This window comes from Schistocerca piceifrons, chromosome 9, assembly GCF_021461385.2.
Source record: "Schistocerca piceifrons isolate TAMUIC-IGC-003096 chromosome 9, iqSchPice1.1, whole genome shotgun sequence".
In the NCBI taxonomy this organism is placed as follows: Eukaryota; Metazoa; Arthropoda; class Insecta; order Orthoptera; family Acrididae; genus Schistocerca; species Schistocerca piceifrons.
Window position 1 is genome coordinate 218,457,485 of NC_060146.1, and position 19,516 is coordinate 218,477,000.

The following is a 19,516-nucleotide window of genomic DNA, read 5'->3' on the forward strand; positions in this document are numbered from 1 at the left end:
AATGTTTTTCTTGTTCTGAAATTTGTCTCTGTATACTGTCACACTGCAGGTCAATAATTTCTAGTTGCAGCTCAGGACGAATCTCTTCAATATTCGCTGAATATGGAGAGGAGAACAGATCAAAATCACTGTCTAGTGGTGTCAGATCTTGAAAGCGTTGATCAAATTCAGTTCTTCAGTAAAACTTGGGTTTCAGAAAACCATACAAACAAATATCTTTCACTCTACTGCAATGAAAATAGTGGGCTGAAAATATGTACAGTTACTTTTGTAAGGCAATTTGGGTGCTGGGTGCAGTGACGAATGGTCTGTAAAAGCTGCAAATAAAGAAAAGAAATTGGAAGATAGAGAATATTCTCTGTCTGTTTAGGTGAGTTGTTGGAACTAAACTAAACTATGTGAATAACGTTCACAGTTTTTGTGAACATCTTGCATGGATGGTAATTTAGGAAAATGAGCTAGATTTCCTGTTTCCAGCTGACTCACCCAAACTGTCAATTTCATTTTAAAAGCTCGTATTCGATCTATGAAATGAGTAATTAGCAGATCTTTACCTTGTAGTGAAATGTTCAAAGCATTCAGATGGCTAGTTAAATCTGCTAAGAACGCGAGATCACATTTCCATGAAGGCTCTTTCAGTTCAGGAACACACATGTTATTTATTTCCATGAACATATTTATCTCATCTAATAGGCAAAAAAATTGATTTAATAATTCGCCACGACTAAGCCAGTGGACCTCGCTGTAATAAGGCAGGCTACCATACTGGTTTTCTACATCCTCAAGAAAGCTTTTAAATTGTCTGTGTTGTAGCCCATGCTTCCTTATATAATTGGTTGTACGAACAACAACACTCATCACATCTTTTAGAGTGATACTCTTTGCACATAAGTTTTCCTGGTGGATCACACAGTGAACGCCCCTTATTTCATTCGGCACGATCAATTTTTGCATTTTCTCCTTCAATAGCGCAACGAAACCCGATTCTTTCCCCGTCATCGCTGGTGCACCGTCTGTAGACACTGAAACTAAAGAATTCCACGACAATCCTATATTTTCAACACTACTTAAAATATCGCCTCCAGTTGCAGTGTTCTTCATGGCTACTACATCGAGGAGCTCCTCCCTCACCTGAAGATCTCTATTAACACCTCTAATAAATATGAGAAGCTATCTGTTCCAGTGATATCAACACTTTCGTCCAGAGCTAGAGAATACGCCATAAAATCTTTACAGATATTTGCAAGCTGGCCCTGGACGTCGTCTGCCATGTCCTGTATGCGACGCATAATGGTCATGTTAGATAATGGCACAATCAGAAACTGTTCAACTTGAGATGGACACAAATTTTCCGCTGCAGCTACCAAACATTCTTTTATTAAATCGCCATCAGTGAAGGGGCGCAGGGATTTTGCTAAAAGCAAAGCAATTTTGTAACTCACTCTGAGAGCTGCCTGTTGATTTTTCTTCGTCGTCCAGATCTTCTTCGAATAGCTTCCTTTTAAGTTTAATAACTTCCTGTGCACGATCTGGTCCATCACATTTTCCACTTCCGTAGTTTTTCGCGTGGTACGACATATAATGTCGCTGCAAATTAAATTTCCTAAAAGAATTCAGCGTTTTGTGACATACTAAACATTTTGCAACTCCATCTTTTTCTGTAAACAGATACAATTCCTGCCAATGGCGGTTGAACTGCGAAAGCATGGTTGGGGTTACGCAACGGCGACTTGACATGATTCTTAACCAGCGAAGTGACTGTTAGAGCTGATCGTAGTACTTCAAATATTACACAGTAGGTGCGAATTCAATAGGCATGCTGCGGCCCTATTCAAACGTGCGCGCGCATTTCCCCTCCCTCCCCACCTTCCATACTCGGCGACCGACCTTGCACCTGCTCGCGAGCACATGCCTGAGCAGACGCGAGTACTCGCGCTCAAAACCGGCCAGTTGTTAAGCCCTGCCCTACTGCATACCATCCACTGTGAAAGCTGGAAGGCCCTCTAGTGGGTGATAGGGACCACGTTGACTGTCACGTGTTTCGAGGGCCACTCGAGGTGTGAAAGAGTTCCTGAGTGGGTGTTTGTTGAACCAGGAATGTATGTGTGCAGCTCTGAGGACACAGCCATTGTCATGTTGGAAGACAGAGGTGTGCACTGCGTACAGTCTCATCATGAAGATGTACAAGAAAGTTTAATGCTCATTCACCAGGAATGCACAAATAAACATCACGGTTGATGTTCACCGTAGCTTGAACGAGTGAGCCCAAGTCGTGGTAACGAAAAGCACACCCGAGAGAGCATCAGGGAACAAACTCTGGCCTGTCCTGCACCCTCCACACACTGTGGTCGAACACGTCACTAGGCTATCAGCCCACTTGACACTTCGCCTCGTGTTGTCTGAGCAGAGGCAAATTCATTACTTCTCATACCACAGTAGACTCCTCCACTCAGTTACTATGTTGTTTGGCCCATTGGAGACATGCAGCTTACTGTGCCGCTGTGAGCAATGCTATATGACTTCAGATGTCCATTCTGTACAGTTTACTTCCCAGTATTCTCTCAGGAACTATAGCAGTTCTCACCTAAATAAGTATCTTGAGGTTGTGCTGTCACAGCGTCGGGCACGAACTGCTGTAATTTGTCCACTTTACAGCTCCGTTGCCATTTACGTGCTACAGCAACGATGGAGGTCAGCGCCACCTGCATTTTTAGTGTTTCCGTGTGATATATTAGATTCCTCTAGCTATGCAAAATATCCATCATCTTCAGCTGTGAGTTTTTTATTCAAAGAGAATATCTGTCCACTGAGGTAATTTTTTAGCTCGAGGAAGAGATGGAGGTCTGATGCAGCCAAATCAGGCAAAAAAGGTGGTTGTGGCAACAATTCGTGTCTTAGTTCACATATTTTTGCCGTGGCTGTGATACTCGTGTCTGAGTGCATTGTCACTATGAAAGATGACTTTCTCTGTTGTCAAATTGAGCCTCTTTTTGTGTATCTTTCACTGTAATCAGTCGGTGAGATTGGTGTAGTTGTTGTTGTGGTCTTCAGTCCTGAGACTGGTTTGATGCAGCTCTCCATGCTACTCTATCCTGTGCAAGCTTCTGTAGTGTTACCTTTGTCTTGGAAAATACCGTGAAAAATATAAAATAGAAAATCTGATTGGGTTTTGAATTTTGGTAGTTTCAGTTACGGATAAGCGAACTTCGTATTATTGATTGAGATCGTGCTGTAATTTGACCGTGCATGGCAGACCGGGTCGGCAACACTACAAAAGGCGACTGTACGGAAATAGCCTCAGAAACTAATTGAAATTTACCTTATAATCTTGTTAGATACGCAGTATTAATTACAATATAGTCTTCGTGCCTGTCGTCCTAATTTCTCTTGTAGGACGACCTATCTTTCGCTTTTCTCCGTCTGTTGAAAACTTCTTCAAGTTGTCACTGTCATTATCAATTTACAAACAACCTCGCTTTGTAATATAATTTTAATTTCCACCCAAAAGCACATTCAACACAGCGCCGAAAAATACACGTCTTTCGTATGAAGACAAAAGAGAGAGAGAGAGAGAGAGAGAGAGAGAGAGAGAGAGAGAGAGAGAGTCCTCAATTACTTGTTAAAAACCAAAAAACCTACGCAAAAGTAAAAAGAGACGAACAAAATTATTTATAAAAAGCGGTCGCTGGCGCAGCGCTCTTCTGCGTGCGCGATCGTAAATTATATCTTTGTATTGGCGGAGGCGCGGTAGTCAAAGTACCATTACAATGCCTCCTCTACTGACACGCTCCGCAAGCGAGCGTGGCAGTATAAAAAATTTACATAGATACATATATATGAGAAAATAAGAAATTTACGTATTACAAAAAATATTTCTGAGCACAATGCTCTTTGCATATCAGTCTTTGTATACAGTCTTTGTATACAGTCTTTTCGGTGTGTATCTTCTTTAGGAGTCGTAACATTAATGTCTTTGAATTGCAGCGTATTATCGTTGCTTAGCACAGCGTTTGAATTCAGTTCACATGATTCGTGTTTACAATGGAATTAATTCGAAGAATAAATATTTCTATTATATTGCTCCAATGTCTTTAAACTTAGTATCGGATTCTGGGTGTGTGTGTGTGTACTGCCTGGATCTCTTGCGTGTGACTCGAAGAAAATCCAAAGTTTGTTCAATGTGTAAACACGAAATTGTGGTCTCCAGCAGTCGAATTTTGGTGGTGTAACCGGCGTATAAATGGTCAGTGAGGGCACAGGAAACACCTCACTGCCTGTGACAGGTGATGAGCTTGTCTTTTACACCAACCTGAAGACCTGCCGACTTCCACTACACCATACACTTCAAGGCATATTGACACTACGTAAATATTTCTTGACCAGTGTTTCATCACGTTGGTTTCTTCTTTGCATTTTCAGTTCCATTTATATGAATCATGTGCTACATCCACAAGTCCCTTGCAGTCATTAACATCTCCTTAAAAATACATTTCTTGATATAGTAATTACATAAATATACAAATATTTACAATTGGGCATTTCCATAGTTACGGGTGTTACATGTACACACATTAAAATCAGGAAAAATAATGTAAGGAAAAATATTTATTGGATTTAATATTGAAAACTTTTAAGGCTTACATTATATTTCATGTTATAAATGTTGATACTGGAATTGTTTTATTGTTCTCCTGGTTATTAATCAAAAAAGTAGTGTTACGGGTGTTACCAAAAGTAGACCTGGCCCCTGTTATGAGTTAGGGAATTCTCTAATTTCTGCAAACTTGATGAAGCTTTTATTCTTGTAAAACAACTGTTAAGAGGTATTGCCCCAAATTTTATTTTGAAATATAAATTTTTATTTTTTTGCACATCATAACTCAGTATTTATATATTTTTTGCTGTTACGGGTGTTACATAGATGCATCAGATTTCATTCTTAAAGGAATAAATCTACCTCTTACAATTGCATAAAAAGAAAAGAAGTATTGTAGTTTATTTGGAATAGAAGTATGTACTTAAGAAAACATATTTGAAGGATACAGCTATTTATTACACAAAAAATTTTGTTACAGTTTTAAAGCACAACTAGGCCAAGATATCGTTACTTACATTTACCTCTTTTTGTAGGCCTAACAAATTTATGACAAAAATGTTTTCTTATTATTGATAGGCTTAAAAACTTTTTAATAATCTTTTTCAGCAACATCCAACTCATAATTGAAGTCATAATACAAACGGTTACCTTGTTGTTTTATTTCTGGTGTTGTTACCTTAGATAGTACTTGACTGAATTTCACAAAACAAACATCAGTTTCATCCAGTTTAAAATGTGTTTTACTTTTTCCTACTGACTTCAGAAACATTATTTTCACATCCTCCTCTTCATCAACCTCACTCTGGCATATTCCCAAGTAACAGTATTGAATTTTGGATAGGGTTGGCTTCTTTTTGTCACTTGGAATGTCAACCAAGACAAATAATCCAAATTTTAAATCAGACTTTTCAATTTTATTAGTTAGGCTTAACTCACAAGCACTTCCAATATTGTCTTGTGATTCAGATAGTGAAACAGTCTCCTGATCAGAATCATCAGAACTGCACATTTCATGGAAGTTTATGCATCTTTTTGCATGTAATGTTTTAACTTTGGCCTCCTCAGTAATAAATACTGACACCCTTGTCATTAATGACTCTGCTGTTTTTTAAACCAGCGAATCAGTTGTGTTATAAGGCCAAAAATGATGGCAGCCCTGAATTTGAGGAATCCCTTGTAAAATTTTCCACCTTTCATCCAAAATAGGACTGTTATGCTCCACTGTTATGTTATCAACCCATAATACCTTAATTTTAGAAAAATTCTTCAGAGTGTAGTCATAACAGTCAATTGTGTTGTTAATAATAATTTTCCTAGATCTAACAGCTGTACACATGCTCCTCTTCAGTGCACCTCCAATGCCATCCATGGCTCCTTTACCATGTGAACTGGCAAAAAATTCCACTCAACTGTCAGTCCAAAGTCTCTCTCAAAATAACATAGATTGGACAGAGTATATTTGTTTTTGAACTGCCCAGCACAGTACATTGTTAAACATAGGCTCTTAAAATGAATGACTAGAATTTGCCTCAATAAGCAGTTTACTGGGCCTATATAAAATTTAAAACAGGTTAGAAATATTGTTGTTCTTGGAAAAGTTAGAATGGAAAACATAAACTATATGTAATCTAAAGAATTTTGGGCTTAATTAACATTTTAGGAGAACATCAGTTGAGTCTGGTTAAAAGAACATCAGTTGAGTCAGGTTAATGCTCTAATTAACTTTTATAATGTAGGTGTAGTGCTTAAAGAAATGTATGCAGAGGAATAAAAATTTTAGTTTTCATGCCCAAAACTGTTTTTATATTTAATAAACATAGTTAAAAAAACATTTTTGATTCATAATAATACCCTTTGGTTATAATTTAAGTGTAGGGCCTAGACCTACTAAAGATGAAGGTGGCATTAAACCTTCCAATTCAAGTTACGGGTGTTACACATGTGTTAAGTAACACCCGAAACAAAAATTAGTAACACCCGTAACAGCTCTAAGAGTGTTAAATAAGATTTCAAAATGCCATTTAATGGTATGATATTGTAAAACATGTGCATAACCTCACTTTTACAGAAAGGTATTGTACAGAACAAATTTACTAGATCACAAATTAAACTTTTGTATCTTTTTTGTTACGGGTGTTACAAGCGGCATATATATTATAAAACTAACAAAATAAAGAAATGCAATTAGCTTACTTCAACAAAACGAATTATTATGAGCTATAACAATGTTGACTTCAATATTCTTTGCAACAATAGAACAATCAGCCATAGATAACACAACTAATACTCATCTGGAAATAGCATAAAACATACCTCTCTGTGGTGCCATAGAGTAGTGCACTTTAAACGCTTAGTGAAGGTAGAAATTTAATTTTTTCATGTTCATGATTATTTTGCAAGAACAAATGTACTTTTAACTTGGCATTTTTAAGGTTATATTTGTAATATTGTAATTTTAATTTTTTTTGTCACAAAGTCTCTTTAACATGGAATGACCCAATTAATCATTACATGAGATAGTTACATTGTTGTCATATAGTACATATACAGAATTAAATGGAAAAATTTAGTAAATTTTTACGTTACATTCAATATCATTGTGCTGACATGTGAATTACATTACATTCAGATTGAAATATACATTTATTTATTTTATTTGTTAGCTCATTCTTTTTCCTTTTTTTGTTCTTTTCCCTTTCGTTACACTTGCAACATTTGAAGATAATTGTGGCAACTCGCTAGAATATTCAACTTAAAATTCATCTTGCCTCCTGGAATAAAAATTAGACATATTTCAAGCTTCAAGACAGCCCTCCGTAGGAGGATAGGTTCATGGGATGGTTGCTAACTACTTCATAAATAGTAGTGTATATATATATATATATATATATATACACACACACACACACACTCCTGGAAATGGAAAAAAGAACACATTGACACCGGTGTGTCAGACCCACCATACTTGCTCCGGACACTGCGAGAGGGCTGTACAAGCAATGATCACACGCGCGGCACAGCGGACACACCAGGAACCGCGGTGTTGGCCGTCGAATGGCGCTAGCTGCGCAGCATTTGTGCACCGCCACCGTCAGTGTCAGCCAGTTTGCCGTGGCATACGGAGCTCCATCGCAGTCTTTAACACTGGTAGCATGCCGCGACAGCGTGGACGTGAACCGTATGTGCAGCTGACGGACTTTGAGCGAGGGCGTATAGTGGGCATGCGGGAGGCCGGGTGGACGTACCGCCGAATTGCTCGACACGTGGGGCGTGAGGTCTCCACAGTACATCGATGTTGTCGCCAGTGGTCGGCGGAAGGTGCGCGTGCCCGTCGACCTGGGACCGGACCGCAGCGACGCACGGATGAACGCCAAGACCGTAGGATCCTACGCAGTGCCGTAGGGGACCGCACCGCCACTTCCCAGCAAATTAGGGACACTGTTGCTCCTGGGGTATCGGCGAGGACCATTCGCAACCGTCTCCATGAAGCTGGGCTACGGTCCCGCACACCGTTAGGCCGTCTTCCGCTCACGCCCCAACATCGTGCAGCCCGCCTCCAGTGGTGTCGCGACAGGCGTGAATGGAGGGACGAATGGAGACGTGTCGTCTTCAGCGATGAGAGTCGCTTCTGCCTTGGTGCCAATGATGGTCGTATGCGTGTTTGGCGCCGTGCAGGTGAGCGCCACAATCAGGACTGCATACGACCGAGGCACACAGGGCCAACACCCGGCATCATGGTGTGGGGAGCAATCTCCTACACTGGCCGTACACCACTGGTGATCGTCGAGGGGACACTGAATAGTGCACGGTACATCCAAACCGTCATCGAACCCATCGTTCTACCATTCCTAGACCGGCAAGGGAACTTGCTGTTCCAACAGGACAATGCACGTCCGCATGTATCCCGTGCCACCCAACGTGCTCTAGAAGGTGTAAGACAACTACCCTGGCCAGCAAGATCTCCGGATCTGTCCCCCATTGAGCATGTTTGGGACTGGATGAAGCGTCGTCTCACGCGGTCTGCACGTCCAGCACGAACGCTGGTCCAACTGAGGCGCCAGGTGGAAATGGCATGGCAAGCCATTCCACAGGACTACATCCAGCATCTCTACGATCGTCTCCATGGGAGAATAGCAGCCTGCATTGCTGCGAAAGGTGGATATACACTGTACTAGTGCCGACATTGTGCATGCTCTGTTGCCTGTGTCTATGTGCCTGTGGTTCTGTCAGTGTGATCATGTGATGTATCTGACCCCAGGAATGTGTCAATAAAGTTTCCCCTTCCTGGGACAATGAATTCACGATGTTCTTATTTCAATTTTCAGGTGTGTGTGTGTGTGTGTGTGTGTGTGTGTGTGTGTGTGTGTGTGTGTGTGTATATATATATCTAAAAACAAAGATGATGTGACTTACCAAATGAAAGTGCTGGCAGGTCGACAGACACACAAACAAACACACACACACACACAAAATTCAAGCTTTCGCAACAAACTGTTGCCTCATCAGGAAAGAGGGAAGGAGAGGGAAAGACGAAAGGATGTGGGTTTTAAGGGAGAGGGTAAGGAGTCATTCCAATCCCGGGAGCGGAAAGACTTACCTTAGGGTGAAACAAGGACGGGTATACACTCGCACACACACACATATCCATCCACACATATACAGACACAAGCAGACATATGAAACAAGGACGGGTATACACTCGCACACACACACATATCCATCCACACATATACAGACACAAGCAGACATATGTCTGCTTGTGTCTGTATATGTGTGGATGGATATGTGTGTGTGTGCGAGTGTATACCCGTCCTTGTTTCACCCTAAGGTAAGTCTTTCCGCTCCCGGGATTGGAATGACTCCTTACCCTCTCCCTTAAAACCCACATCCTTTCGTCTTTCCCTCTCCTTCCCTCTTTCCTGATGAGGCAACAGTTTGTTGCGAAAGCTTGAATTTTGTGTGTATGTTTGTGTTTGTTTGTGTGTCTGTCGACCTGCCAGCACTTTCATTTGGTAAGTCACATCATCTTTGTTTTTAGATATATATTTCCTACGTGGAATGTTTCCCTCTATTATAACCATATATATATATATATATATATATATATATATATATATATATATATATATATATATATATATATATATACAAGCTTTCGCAACAAACTGTTGCCTCATCAGGAAAGATGGAAGGAGAGGGAAAGACGAAAGGATGTGGGTTTTAAGGGAGAGGGTAAGGAGTCATTCCAATCCCGGGAGTGGAAAGACTTACCTTACGGGGAAAAAAGGACGGGTATACTCTCTCTCTCGCGCGCGTGCACACTCACACACACACACACACACACACACACACACACACACACACCGACATATTTAAAGACAAAGAGTTTGGGCAGAGATGTCAGTCGAGGCGGAAGTGCAGAGGCAAAGATGTTGTTGAATGACAGGTGAGGTATGAGTGGCGGCAACTTGAAATTAGCGGAGATTGAGACCTGGTGGGTAACGGGAAGAGAGGATATATTGAAGAGCAAGTTCCCATCTCCGGTGTTGGTGTTGGTGGGAAGTATCCAGATAACCCGGACGGTGTAACACTGTGCCAAGATGTGCTGGCCGTGCACCAAGGCATGTTTAGCCACAGGGTGATCCTCATTACCAACAAACACTGTCTGCCTGTGTCCATTCATGTGAATGGACAGTTTGTTGCTGGTCATTCCCACATAGAATGCATCACAGTGTAGGCAGGTCAGTTGGTAAATCACGTGGGTGCTTCCACACGTGGCTCTGCCTTTGATCGTGTACACCTTCCGGGTTACAGGACTGGAGTAGGTGGTGGTGGGAGGGTGCATGGGACAGGTTTTACACCGGGGCCGGTTACAAGGATAGGAACCAGAGGGTAAGGGAGGTGGTTTGGGGATTTCATAGGGATGAACTAACAGGTTATGAAGGTTAGGTGGACGGCCTCTCTTGATGGAGTGGGATTTCATGAAGGATGGATCTCATTTCAGGGCAGGATTTGAGGAAGTCGTATCCCTGCTGGAGAGCCACATTCAGAGTCTGGTCCAGTCCCAGAAAGTATCCTGTCACAAGTGGGGCACTTTTGTGGTTCTTCTGTGGGAGGTTCTGGGTTTGAGGGGATGAGGAAGTGGCTCTGGTTATTTGCTTCTGTACCAGGTCGGGAGGGTAGTTGCGGGATGCGAAAGCTGTGGTCAGGTTGTTGGTGTAATGGTTCAGGGATTCCGGACTGGAGCACATTCGTTTGCCACGAAGACCTAGGCTGTAGGGAAGGGACCGTTTGATGTGGAATGGGTGGCAGCTGTCATAATGGAGGTACTGTTGCTTGTTGGTGGGTTTGATGTGGACGGACGTGTGAAGCTGGCCATTGGACAGATGGAGGTCAATGTCGAGGAAAGTGGCGTGGGATTTGGAGTAGGACCAGGTGAATCTGATGGAACCAAAGGAGTTGAGGTTGGAGAGGAAATTCTGGAGTTCTTCTTCACTGTGAGTCCAGATCATGAAGATGTCATCAATAAATCTGTACCAAACTTTGGGTTAGCAGGCCTGGGTAACCAAGAAGGCTTCCTCTAAGCGACCCATGAATAGGTTGGTGTACGAGGGGGCCATCCTGGTACCCATGGCTGTTCCCTTTAATTGTTGGTATGTCTGGCCTTCAAAAGTGAAGAAGTTGTGGGTCAGGATGAAGCTGGCTAAGGTAATGAGGAAAGAGGTTTTAGGTAGGGTGGCAGGTGATCGGCATGAAAGGAAATGCTCCTTCGCGGCGAGGCTCTGGATGTGCGGAATATTTGTGTATAAGGAAGTGGCATCAATGGTTACAAGGATGGTTTCTGGGCGTAACAGATTGGGTAAGGATTCCAGGGGTTCGAGAAAGTGGTTGGTGTCTTTGATGAAGAATGGGAGACTGCATGTAATGGGTTGAAGTTGTTGATCTACATAGGCAGAGATACGCTCTGTGGGGGCTCGGTAACCAGCTACAATGGGGCGGCCGGGATGATTGGGTTTGTGAATTTTAGGAAGAAGGTAGGGGTGCGGGGTGTCGGTGGGGTCAGGAGGTTGATGGAGTCAGGTGAAAGGTTTTGCAGGGGGCCTAAGGTTCTGAGGATTCCTTGAAGCTCCGCCTGGACATCGGGAATGGGATTACCTTGACAAACTTTGTATGTGGTGTTGTCTGAAAGCTGACGCAGTCCCTCAGCCACATACTCCCGACGATCAAGTACCACGGTCGTGGAACCCTTGTCCACCGGAAGAATGACGATGGATCGGTCAGCCTTCAGATCACGGATAGCCTGGGCTTCAGCAGTGGTGATGTTGGGAGTAGGATTAAGGTTTTTTAAGAAGGATTGAGATGCAAGGCTGGAAGTCAGAAATTCCTGGAAGGATTGGAGAGGGTGATTTTGAGGAAGAGGAGGTGGTTCCCGCTGCGATGGAGGACGGAACTGTTCCAGGCAGGGTTCAATTTGGATAGTGTCCTGGGGAGTTGGATCATTAGGAGTAGGATTAAGATCATTTTTCTTCGTGGCAAAGTGATATTTCCAGCAGAGAGTACGAGAGTAGGACAGTAAATCTTTGACGAGGGCTGTTTTGTTGAATCTGGGAGTGGGACTGAAGGTGAGACCTTTGGATAGGACAGAGGTTTCGGATTGGGAGAGAGGTTTGGAGGAAAGGTTAACTACTGAATTAGGGTGTTGTGGTTCCAGATTGTGTTGATTGGAATTTTGAGGTTTTGGAGGGAGTGGAGCTGGAAGTGGGAGATTGAGTAGATGGGAGAGACTGGGTTTGTGTGCAATGAGAGGAGGTTGAGGTTTGCTGGAAAGGTTGTGAAGGGTGAGTGAGTTGCCTTTCCGGAGGTGGGAAACCAGGAGATTGGATAGTTTTTTGAGGTGGAGGGTGGCATGCTGTTCTAATTTGCGGTTGGCCTGTAGGAGGATGCTCTGAACAGCCGGTGTGAATGTGGGAGAGGAAAGATTAAGGACTTTTATTAAGGATAGGAGTTGACGGGTGTTCTTTTAGGCCTTGTGGCAAACGAGATAGAGCATCGGCTATAATGTTGGATTCTCCTTTTATGTATATAATATCAAAATCATATTATTGTAGTGATGCACACCAGCGTGCAAGACGTGAATGTAATAACTTGCATGATAGCAGGGAAGAAAGAGCTTGATGATCAGTATAAAACTTAGTACGTTTTCCCCATAGAAAGTAGCGAAACTTGCGAAATGCCCATACTATGGCAAGTGTTTTGCGCTCGGTCACTGAATATGACTTTTCGCATTCAGTGAGCGTGCGGCTAGCAAAACTTATAGGTTTGATGACTGTTTGTTCATTTTCTACATGAATTTGGAATAAAAATACTCTGAGCCCATAGGAATTTGCATCTGTTACTAGGCAAAAGTCTGACGTCATATCAGGATGACATAACAACGGTGCATTTACTAAAGCATTCTTAATCGCTTCAAAATTTGTCTGACAGAACTCTGTCCATTTCCAAATATTATTTCTTTTGAGTAAAGATAGAAGATGTGGACTGTTAAGAAGGTGGTAGGGTACAAATTTCCTAAGAATGAAGATAGACCAAGAAAGACTTTGAGTTGTTTACGATTCTGTGGGGATGGAAAATTCTTAATTGCATCGATTTTTCTTGAGTCTGGATAAATGCCTTCAGTTGATATGATATGACCAAGGAATTTGATTTCTCTCCTCCCTAATTTGGTCTTTGATAAATTGATAGTGACACCTGCGTCAGAAAATTTAGTCAGAAGTTGCTTCAGAAGATTAACATGTTCTTCCCAAGTAGTGGTGGCAATGACAATGTCGTCAACATAAACTGTGATTTGCGGTAACAATTGTGGTCCAAGAACAGCGTCTAAGGCTTCAATAAATACTCCAGCACTCACTCGTAGACCAAAGGGTAGAACACAAAATTGATAACTACGTCCCTCACATAGAAATGCAGTGTATTTACGACTGTTTTTATGAGTGTTCACCTGCCAAAACGATGAGCGGAGGTCGATATAAAAACTGCTAGGATCGGACTGCAATATAGTGAATGTGACCTTTCAAAGATACCCCAAGCTTGCATTTTTTCAATCTCTTTCAAAACTGCGGGTTTCTTTGACCAAGGAATATTATAATATGTTCTACAGTATATTTTGTGTGGTTTAACATCCATCTCATAAGTATAGCCTCTAATAATTCCAGGTTTCTCCACAAATACCTCAGCAAATTGCTGCAAACTTCAAGTAATTCAAGTTGTTGTTCCTTTGTCAGATATTCAGATTCTGTGCATTTTTGATATAAATCATTAGGTTTAATTCCCTGAGCTACAGCTTCATTAAAAATTAAATCACGTATGTTTGTTGCTGGTGGATACACAAAATGTAACTGTTCAAACTTACCTTGTTTACTGTTTTAAGTTTTTACCCTGTGTTAACTCTATTGTCAGTTGTTGTTGGTTTACGGTCAAATGACATTTCCCTTTTCCTAAATCTATGATTGCTTGATATTCATTCAAAAAGTCAATTCCTAATATGCAATGCATAACTAATTTGTCTACTACCAGAAAACTGTAATTGAGTGGTATATTTGAAAATGTGAAGTTAATTAGCACTTGAAATTTCACATTCTTTGATTTTTTACCGGTGGCACTTATAATGTGACAATTCTGTACTGGCAATGTTTGTATGTTCATTATTTGTTGGAGTTCATTATATAAGGACATTGAAATGACACTTGCTGCTGCTCCTGTATCTAACATTACTTCCACTTCATAACTACCAATCATAACTTGTATTATAACCTGAATAATCTTCTTTGTTTTACTGCCGGCCGCGGTGGCCGTGCGGTTCTAGGCGCTCCAGTCTGGAGCCGCACTGCTGCTACGGTCGCAGGTTCAAATCCTGCCTCGGGCATGGGTGTGTGTGATGTCCTTAGGTTAGTTAGGTTTAAGTAGTTCTAAGTTCTAGGGGACTAATGATCACAGCAGTTGAGTCCCATAGTGCTCAGAGCCATTTGAACCATTTGATTTTGTTTTACTGGTACTATTAAAATCTACATCCTGATATAATTCTTTTTCTATTTTCTTACTGTCATCATATCGGAGAAAACAAATCGTCGGTTCCGTTGCGCTCTGCTCCCTATCGACCGTAACTCGAGCGCTTAGCTCGGTCGTCGTTCGTTTTCCGGCAAATTCGGTTGTTGCTGCGGGTTGGGTTGATTGCCCAACTCAATAATATTTACATTTCTGTCGCGTGTCACCCAAGTATCAGCTATTTGGTTGTTGACATTACTTCGCATCACATTGGGAGTTCCGTTAGGTAGGAATTGAAGGTTGCTGTATTGCATGTGTCGTGGCGGTGGTCCATTGTGATTTCCCCATACATTATTTCGCCCATGACTGTAACTGGTATTGTCATTACTGTTATTCCTGCAATACATGTTTGGATGTTGTTTCTCTGAAAATATCCTGGATGGTACCTGTTATCCTCTCCTCTATGATTTCAGTTCCTTCTTCTATTGTTGTTATTTTGAATATAACTGTTATTGTTCTGATTGTAATTACTGTTCGGATAACCATTATAGTAATAATTACTGTTTCCTTACCAATGCTGCGAGTTGTTTCTCCTAATATTGAATGGATTTGTCCCAGTGTAGTGCAAATTGTTTCTTTGAGTGTTTTGTTGTGGTGTCGGAGGCGGATTCCAATAGCCTCTGTGATTTCTGTTGTGCGTACGCGAATTGCTTGGATGGATCGGATACAATTCATTGAAATTCCTAATCTCATCTCTGTAAACAACATCTATCTCATCAACACAACTGAAAAAAATTCTTTATGTTGTCCTCGGACACTCCTATTAATTTATCACAGTAAGGAAATGGTAAGTGGCTTTTAAGTGTTCTAATTACGTCTGGTAAATCTGCTGGTTTTGTCCAATATAATGTTTTGTCTAGGTAGCGTTCAAAGTATTGACGTAAAGTCTCTTTCTTCGGGTTGTAAATTTCTGGATTGTGTACTTCTCGTTTTAAACTTTGCTGTTCTGTGATCGACCAGAATTCCTCAAGAAATGCTTGTTCAAACTGTTCAAATGTTAAACATCGTCTTTTCATTGCTGCTCCCCACTTAGCTGCTCTTCCACGTAACAAATTTGTAACATATCGAATTTTATCGGCTTCTAACCAATGTCTCGGGAAAATACCATCAAAAGAGCGGATGAAAACAATCGGATGCACTTTGTCTTTCTCATCACATGAAAATGTCTGAAAGTATCCATGTCCTACTAATGTTTCATCAGTTACTCCCGATGGTATTATGGGTCCTGCATTTTGTGTCAAACTGTGCATAGTATGTGGTGATGTCTGATAGTAATTTTGATCTTGTGGTAGCATTGAAAATGGTTCATTGGGATTTGTATCACTCGTTGGTAATTCTACAGGGTGATTCAAAAAGAATACCACAACTTTAAAAATGTGTATGTAATGAAAGAAACATAATATAACCTTCTGTTATACGTCATTACAAAGAGTATTTAAAAAGGTTTTTTTTCACTCAAAAACAAGTTCAGAGATGTTCAATATGGCCCCCTCCAGACACACGAGCAATATCAACCCGATACTCCAACTCGTTCCACACTCTCTGTAGCATATCAGGCGTAACAGTTTGGATAGCTGCTGTTATTTCTCGTTTCAAATCATCAATGGTGGCTGGAGAGGTGGCCGAAACACCATATCCTTAACATACCCCCATAAGAAAAAATCGCAGAGGGTAAGATCAGGGCTTCTTGGAGGCCAGTGATGAAGTGCTCTGTCACGGGCTGCCTGGCGGCCGATTCATCGCCTCGGCTAGTTGACGTTCAGGTAGTTACGGACAGATAAGTGCCAATGTGGTGGCGCTCCATCCTGCTGAAATATGAATTGTTGTGCTTCTTGTTCGAGCTGAGGGAACAGCCAATTCTCTAACATCTCCAGATACTGTAGTCCAGTTACAGTAGCACCTTCGAAGAAAAAGGGACCAAAAACTTTATTGGCTGAAATGGCGACAAATGTACAACTAAATGAAACTTCATAGCTCCCTTAATTCGCCGACAGATAGTGCTTAGCTCTGCCTTTTGTCGTTGCAGAGTTTTAAATTCCTAAAGTTGTGGTATTCTTTTTGAATCGCCCTGTATTTTCGGCTGTGTGCTGAGTCTAGCATTATTCGGATTCTCATTTGTGTTTTGGTTGCCTGTTATGGGTTTTGGTATCACTGACAAACTTGGTATCACATTTTCTTTAAGTTTACGTACCTCTTTCTGAATATTATCTGTTTCTCCCTTTACTTGTTCCTTTGTCTTATCTAAAATGATCTGTGTCATTGTCTCAAACTTCTCATCTAAATAATCATCACATAATTTGCGTTCATGTACAAGTTTCTCTGCTAGAGTTGTGTCATTCTTTAAAGATGCTACATCTGCTCTGTCGTCAAGTTTTTCTAACTTTTCCTGTAAGGATTTCTGCTCCAATGTTACATCATTTAATCTGTCTGAAATCGTCAGGTCTAAGTGTTCTTGGTTTGTTTTTATGGAATTGTGTGAATGTTGTAATTCGTCAACTTGGGTACTGGTTTTCTGTTGTTCAAAAACTGCTGTTAACAATTTCTCATTACATCGTTGTAAGTCAGTTTTTGTCTCGTCACTGAATTCCACAAATACCTTTTCTTGTCTCGGAACCTTGTCTGATAAGTCAGTAAATTTCCTTCCAAGACTACTGGTGGTTTCTGTCAAGTCGGCAATTTGTCTCGATTGTTTTTCAAAATTTTGTTTTATGTCCCGTGTCAGTTCATCGAATTTTGTGTCAAATTTCCCAATGTCACATTTTAAATTGTCATTTTTCTCGTCTAAAGCATCAAATCTTTTGTCAAATTTTCTGTTTTGGTCACCAAGTAACTTCAGAATCTGGTTGAGCATGTCAGAGTCCTGTGTCTTAGTTTCGTAATTTTTTCGTGTCTGATTGATGTCTGGTTCTGAAGTTGACGTTGTCAATGTTGCGTAGTACTCGCTCTCCATTCGCCTGTATATCTGTTTAAATATAGGGGTTGTTGTCTTAATCGATCCGGTAAAATTATGTCTTGAACATCCTCACAATTAAGTTCAATATTCATTTGACTGTCAGACATGTTTTGCAATGTGTCACTTTCACTAAGCTCGTCCGCGGAAACAATTTCTACGCGTCTAGCATCCATCTTGCGGTTTTCGTTATTAATTGCAAATAAAATATTCCAATGGAAAAAAAAAAAAATTTTAAATGTCATATGTTGAAATCTGAAATTTCTCTTATGGAAATGGATATTTCTATATGATTTTTAATTAGAAATTGAATTATTGAACTGGTACTGAAATTTCCCTTTCACAAATAAATGACTGTGAATATGCTCTTCACTTATCATTTGCAATAATAGTAAATCAATTTTAACTACAATTTGAAAAAATAATTTTGAAATAAATGGATCGGAGTTAAGGAAGTACAGATGGCTGCTTGAAACTGGAAAAAATGTAAATTTCTGTACTCACCAATTTTTTTTTGTTCTTCAGTCTTATGTTGCAAATGTAGCGTCAGATATACAGTTTTCAATCCAAAATTTTTCTTTCACATCCATGCAAATTATTTTATGGAACGTTATCCTTTTCCCTTTTTTTTACCAAATTAATTTCCTCAGCATGAAAATGAAAATTAACACGAATTAGTAACAGGGAAAACAATATTGTTGTAAATTTCATGCACGTAACATTACAATTGAAATGAATGAGACTTAGTCCAAATTCATTTTCTGATGCTATTAAGTGGTTAAAATTAGATAAAATGTCCAAAATTTATAATAATTGCACTTGTATCAAATCCGAAGATTGTAAGTCCTGTCACCAGGATGCCAATTGTAGTGTTACCTTTGTCTTGGGAAAATACTGTGAAAAATATAAAATAGAAAATCTGATTGGGTTTTGAATTTTGGTGGTTTCAGTTACCGATAAGGCGGACTTCGTATTATTGATTGAGATCGTGCTATAATTTGACCATGCATGGCAGACCGGGTCGGCAACACTACAAAAAGCGACTGTACGGAAATAGCATCAGAAACTAATTGAAATTTACCTTATAATCTTGTTAGATACGCAGTATTAATTACAATATAGTCTTCATGGCTGTCCTCCTAATTTCTCTTGTAGGACGACCTATCTTTCACTTTTCTCCGTCTGTTGAAAACTTCTTCAAGTTGTCACTGTCATGATCAATTTACAAATTTGGGGATAACCACCTCGAATCACTATTGAAACAACCTTGCTTTGTAATATAATTTTAATTTCCACCCAAAAGCACATTCAACACAGCGCCGAAAAATACACGTCTTTCGTATGAAGACAAGAGAGAGTGAGTCCTCAATTAGTTGTTAAAAGCCAAAAAACCTACGCAAAAGTAAAAAGAGACGAACAAAATTATTTATAAAAATCGGTCGCTGGCGCAGCGCTCTTCTGCGTGGGCGATCGTAAATTATATCTGTACTGGCCGAGGCGCGGTTGTCAAAGTACCATTACACATCTCCCAGTACCTACTGCAACCTGTAATTATTTGACAAGTGAGAAAATAATGTATTCGGCGAATGCCTTTCACATTCCAGAAAACTGATGCCTTGCCTTTGTGGCCAACTGTATTGCATTTGCTTTCCTGGCTGACAGTTAATTGACATAATTCCACTATTTTGAGTGGTATAGAAGTTTCCACTGTTTTGAGTTGTATCGCAGTGGACCCATGTTTCACGTGCAGTTACTAACCAGTGCAGAAAATCTTATCAGTTGCTCTGAGAACAAGTGAAACATTGTTTGGACATTTCCATTCTGATCCATTTTTGAGCCTGCACTCTTAAAGAGTCACGGCATCTGTC

The 19,516-nt window shown here is 40.6% G+C and overlaps 1 protein-coding gene across 4 annotated transcripts in view; it reads left to right on the forward strand.

Moving 5' to 3' along the window:
• The window catches only part of LOC124717173 (mitochondrial 2-oxodicarboxylate carrier-like), a 105,375-nt gene that overhangs the window by 37,145 nt on the left and 48,714 nt on the right, over positions 1-19,516 (forward strand). The window contains exon 1 of one of the 4 annotated variants that reach the window (XM_047243949.1): positions 4,116-4,283. The exons of the other annotated variants lie outside the window; for them this stretch is intronic. Coding sequence (XP_047099905.1) covers positions 4,241-4,283 — 43 coding nt within the window. The 5' untranslated portion in view covers positions 4,116-4,240. Of the gene's footprint in view, positions 1-4,115; positions 4,284-19,516 lie in introns of those variants that run through there. 4 annotated transcript variants of the gene reach the window in all.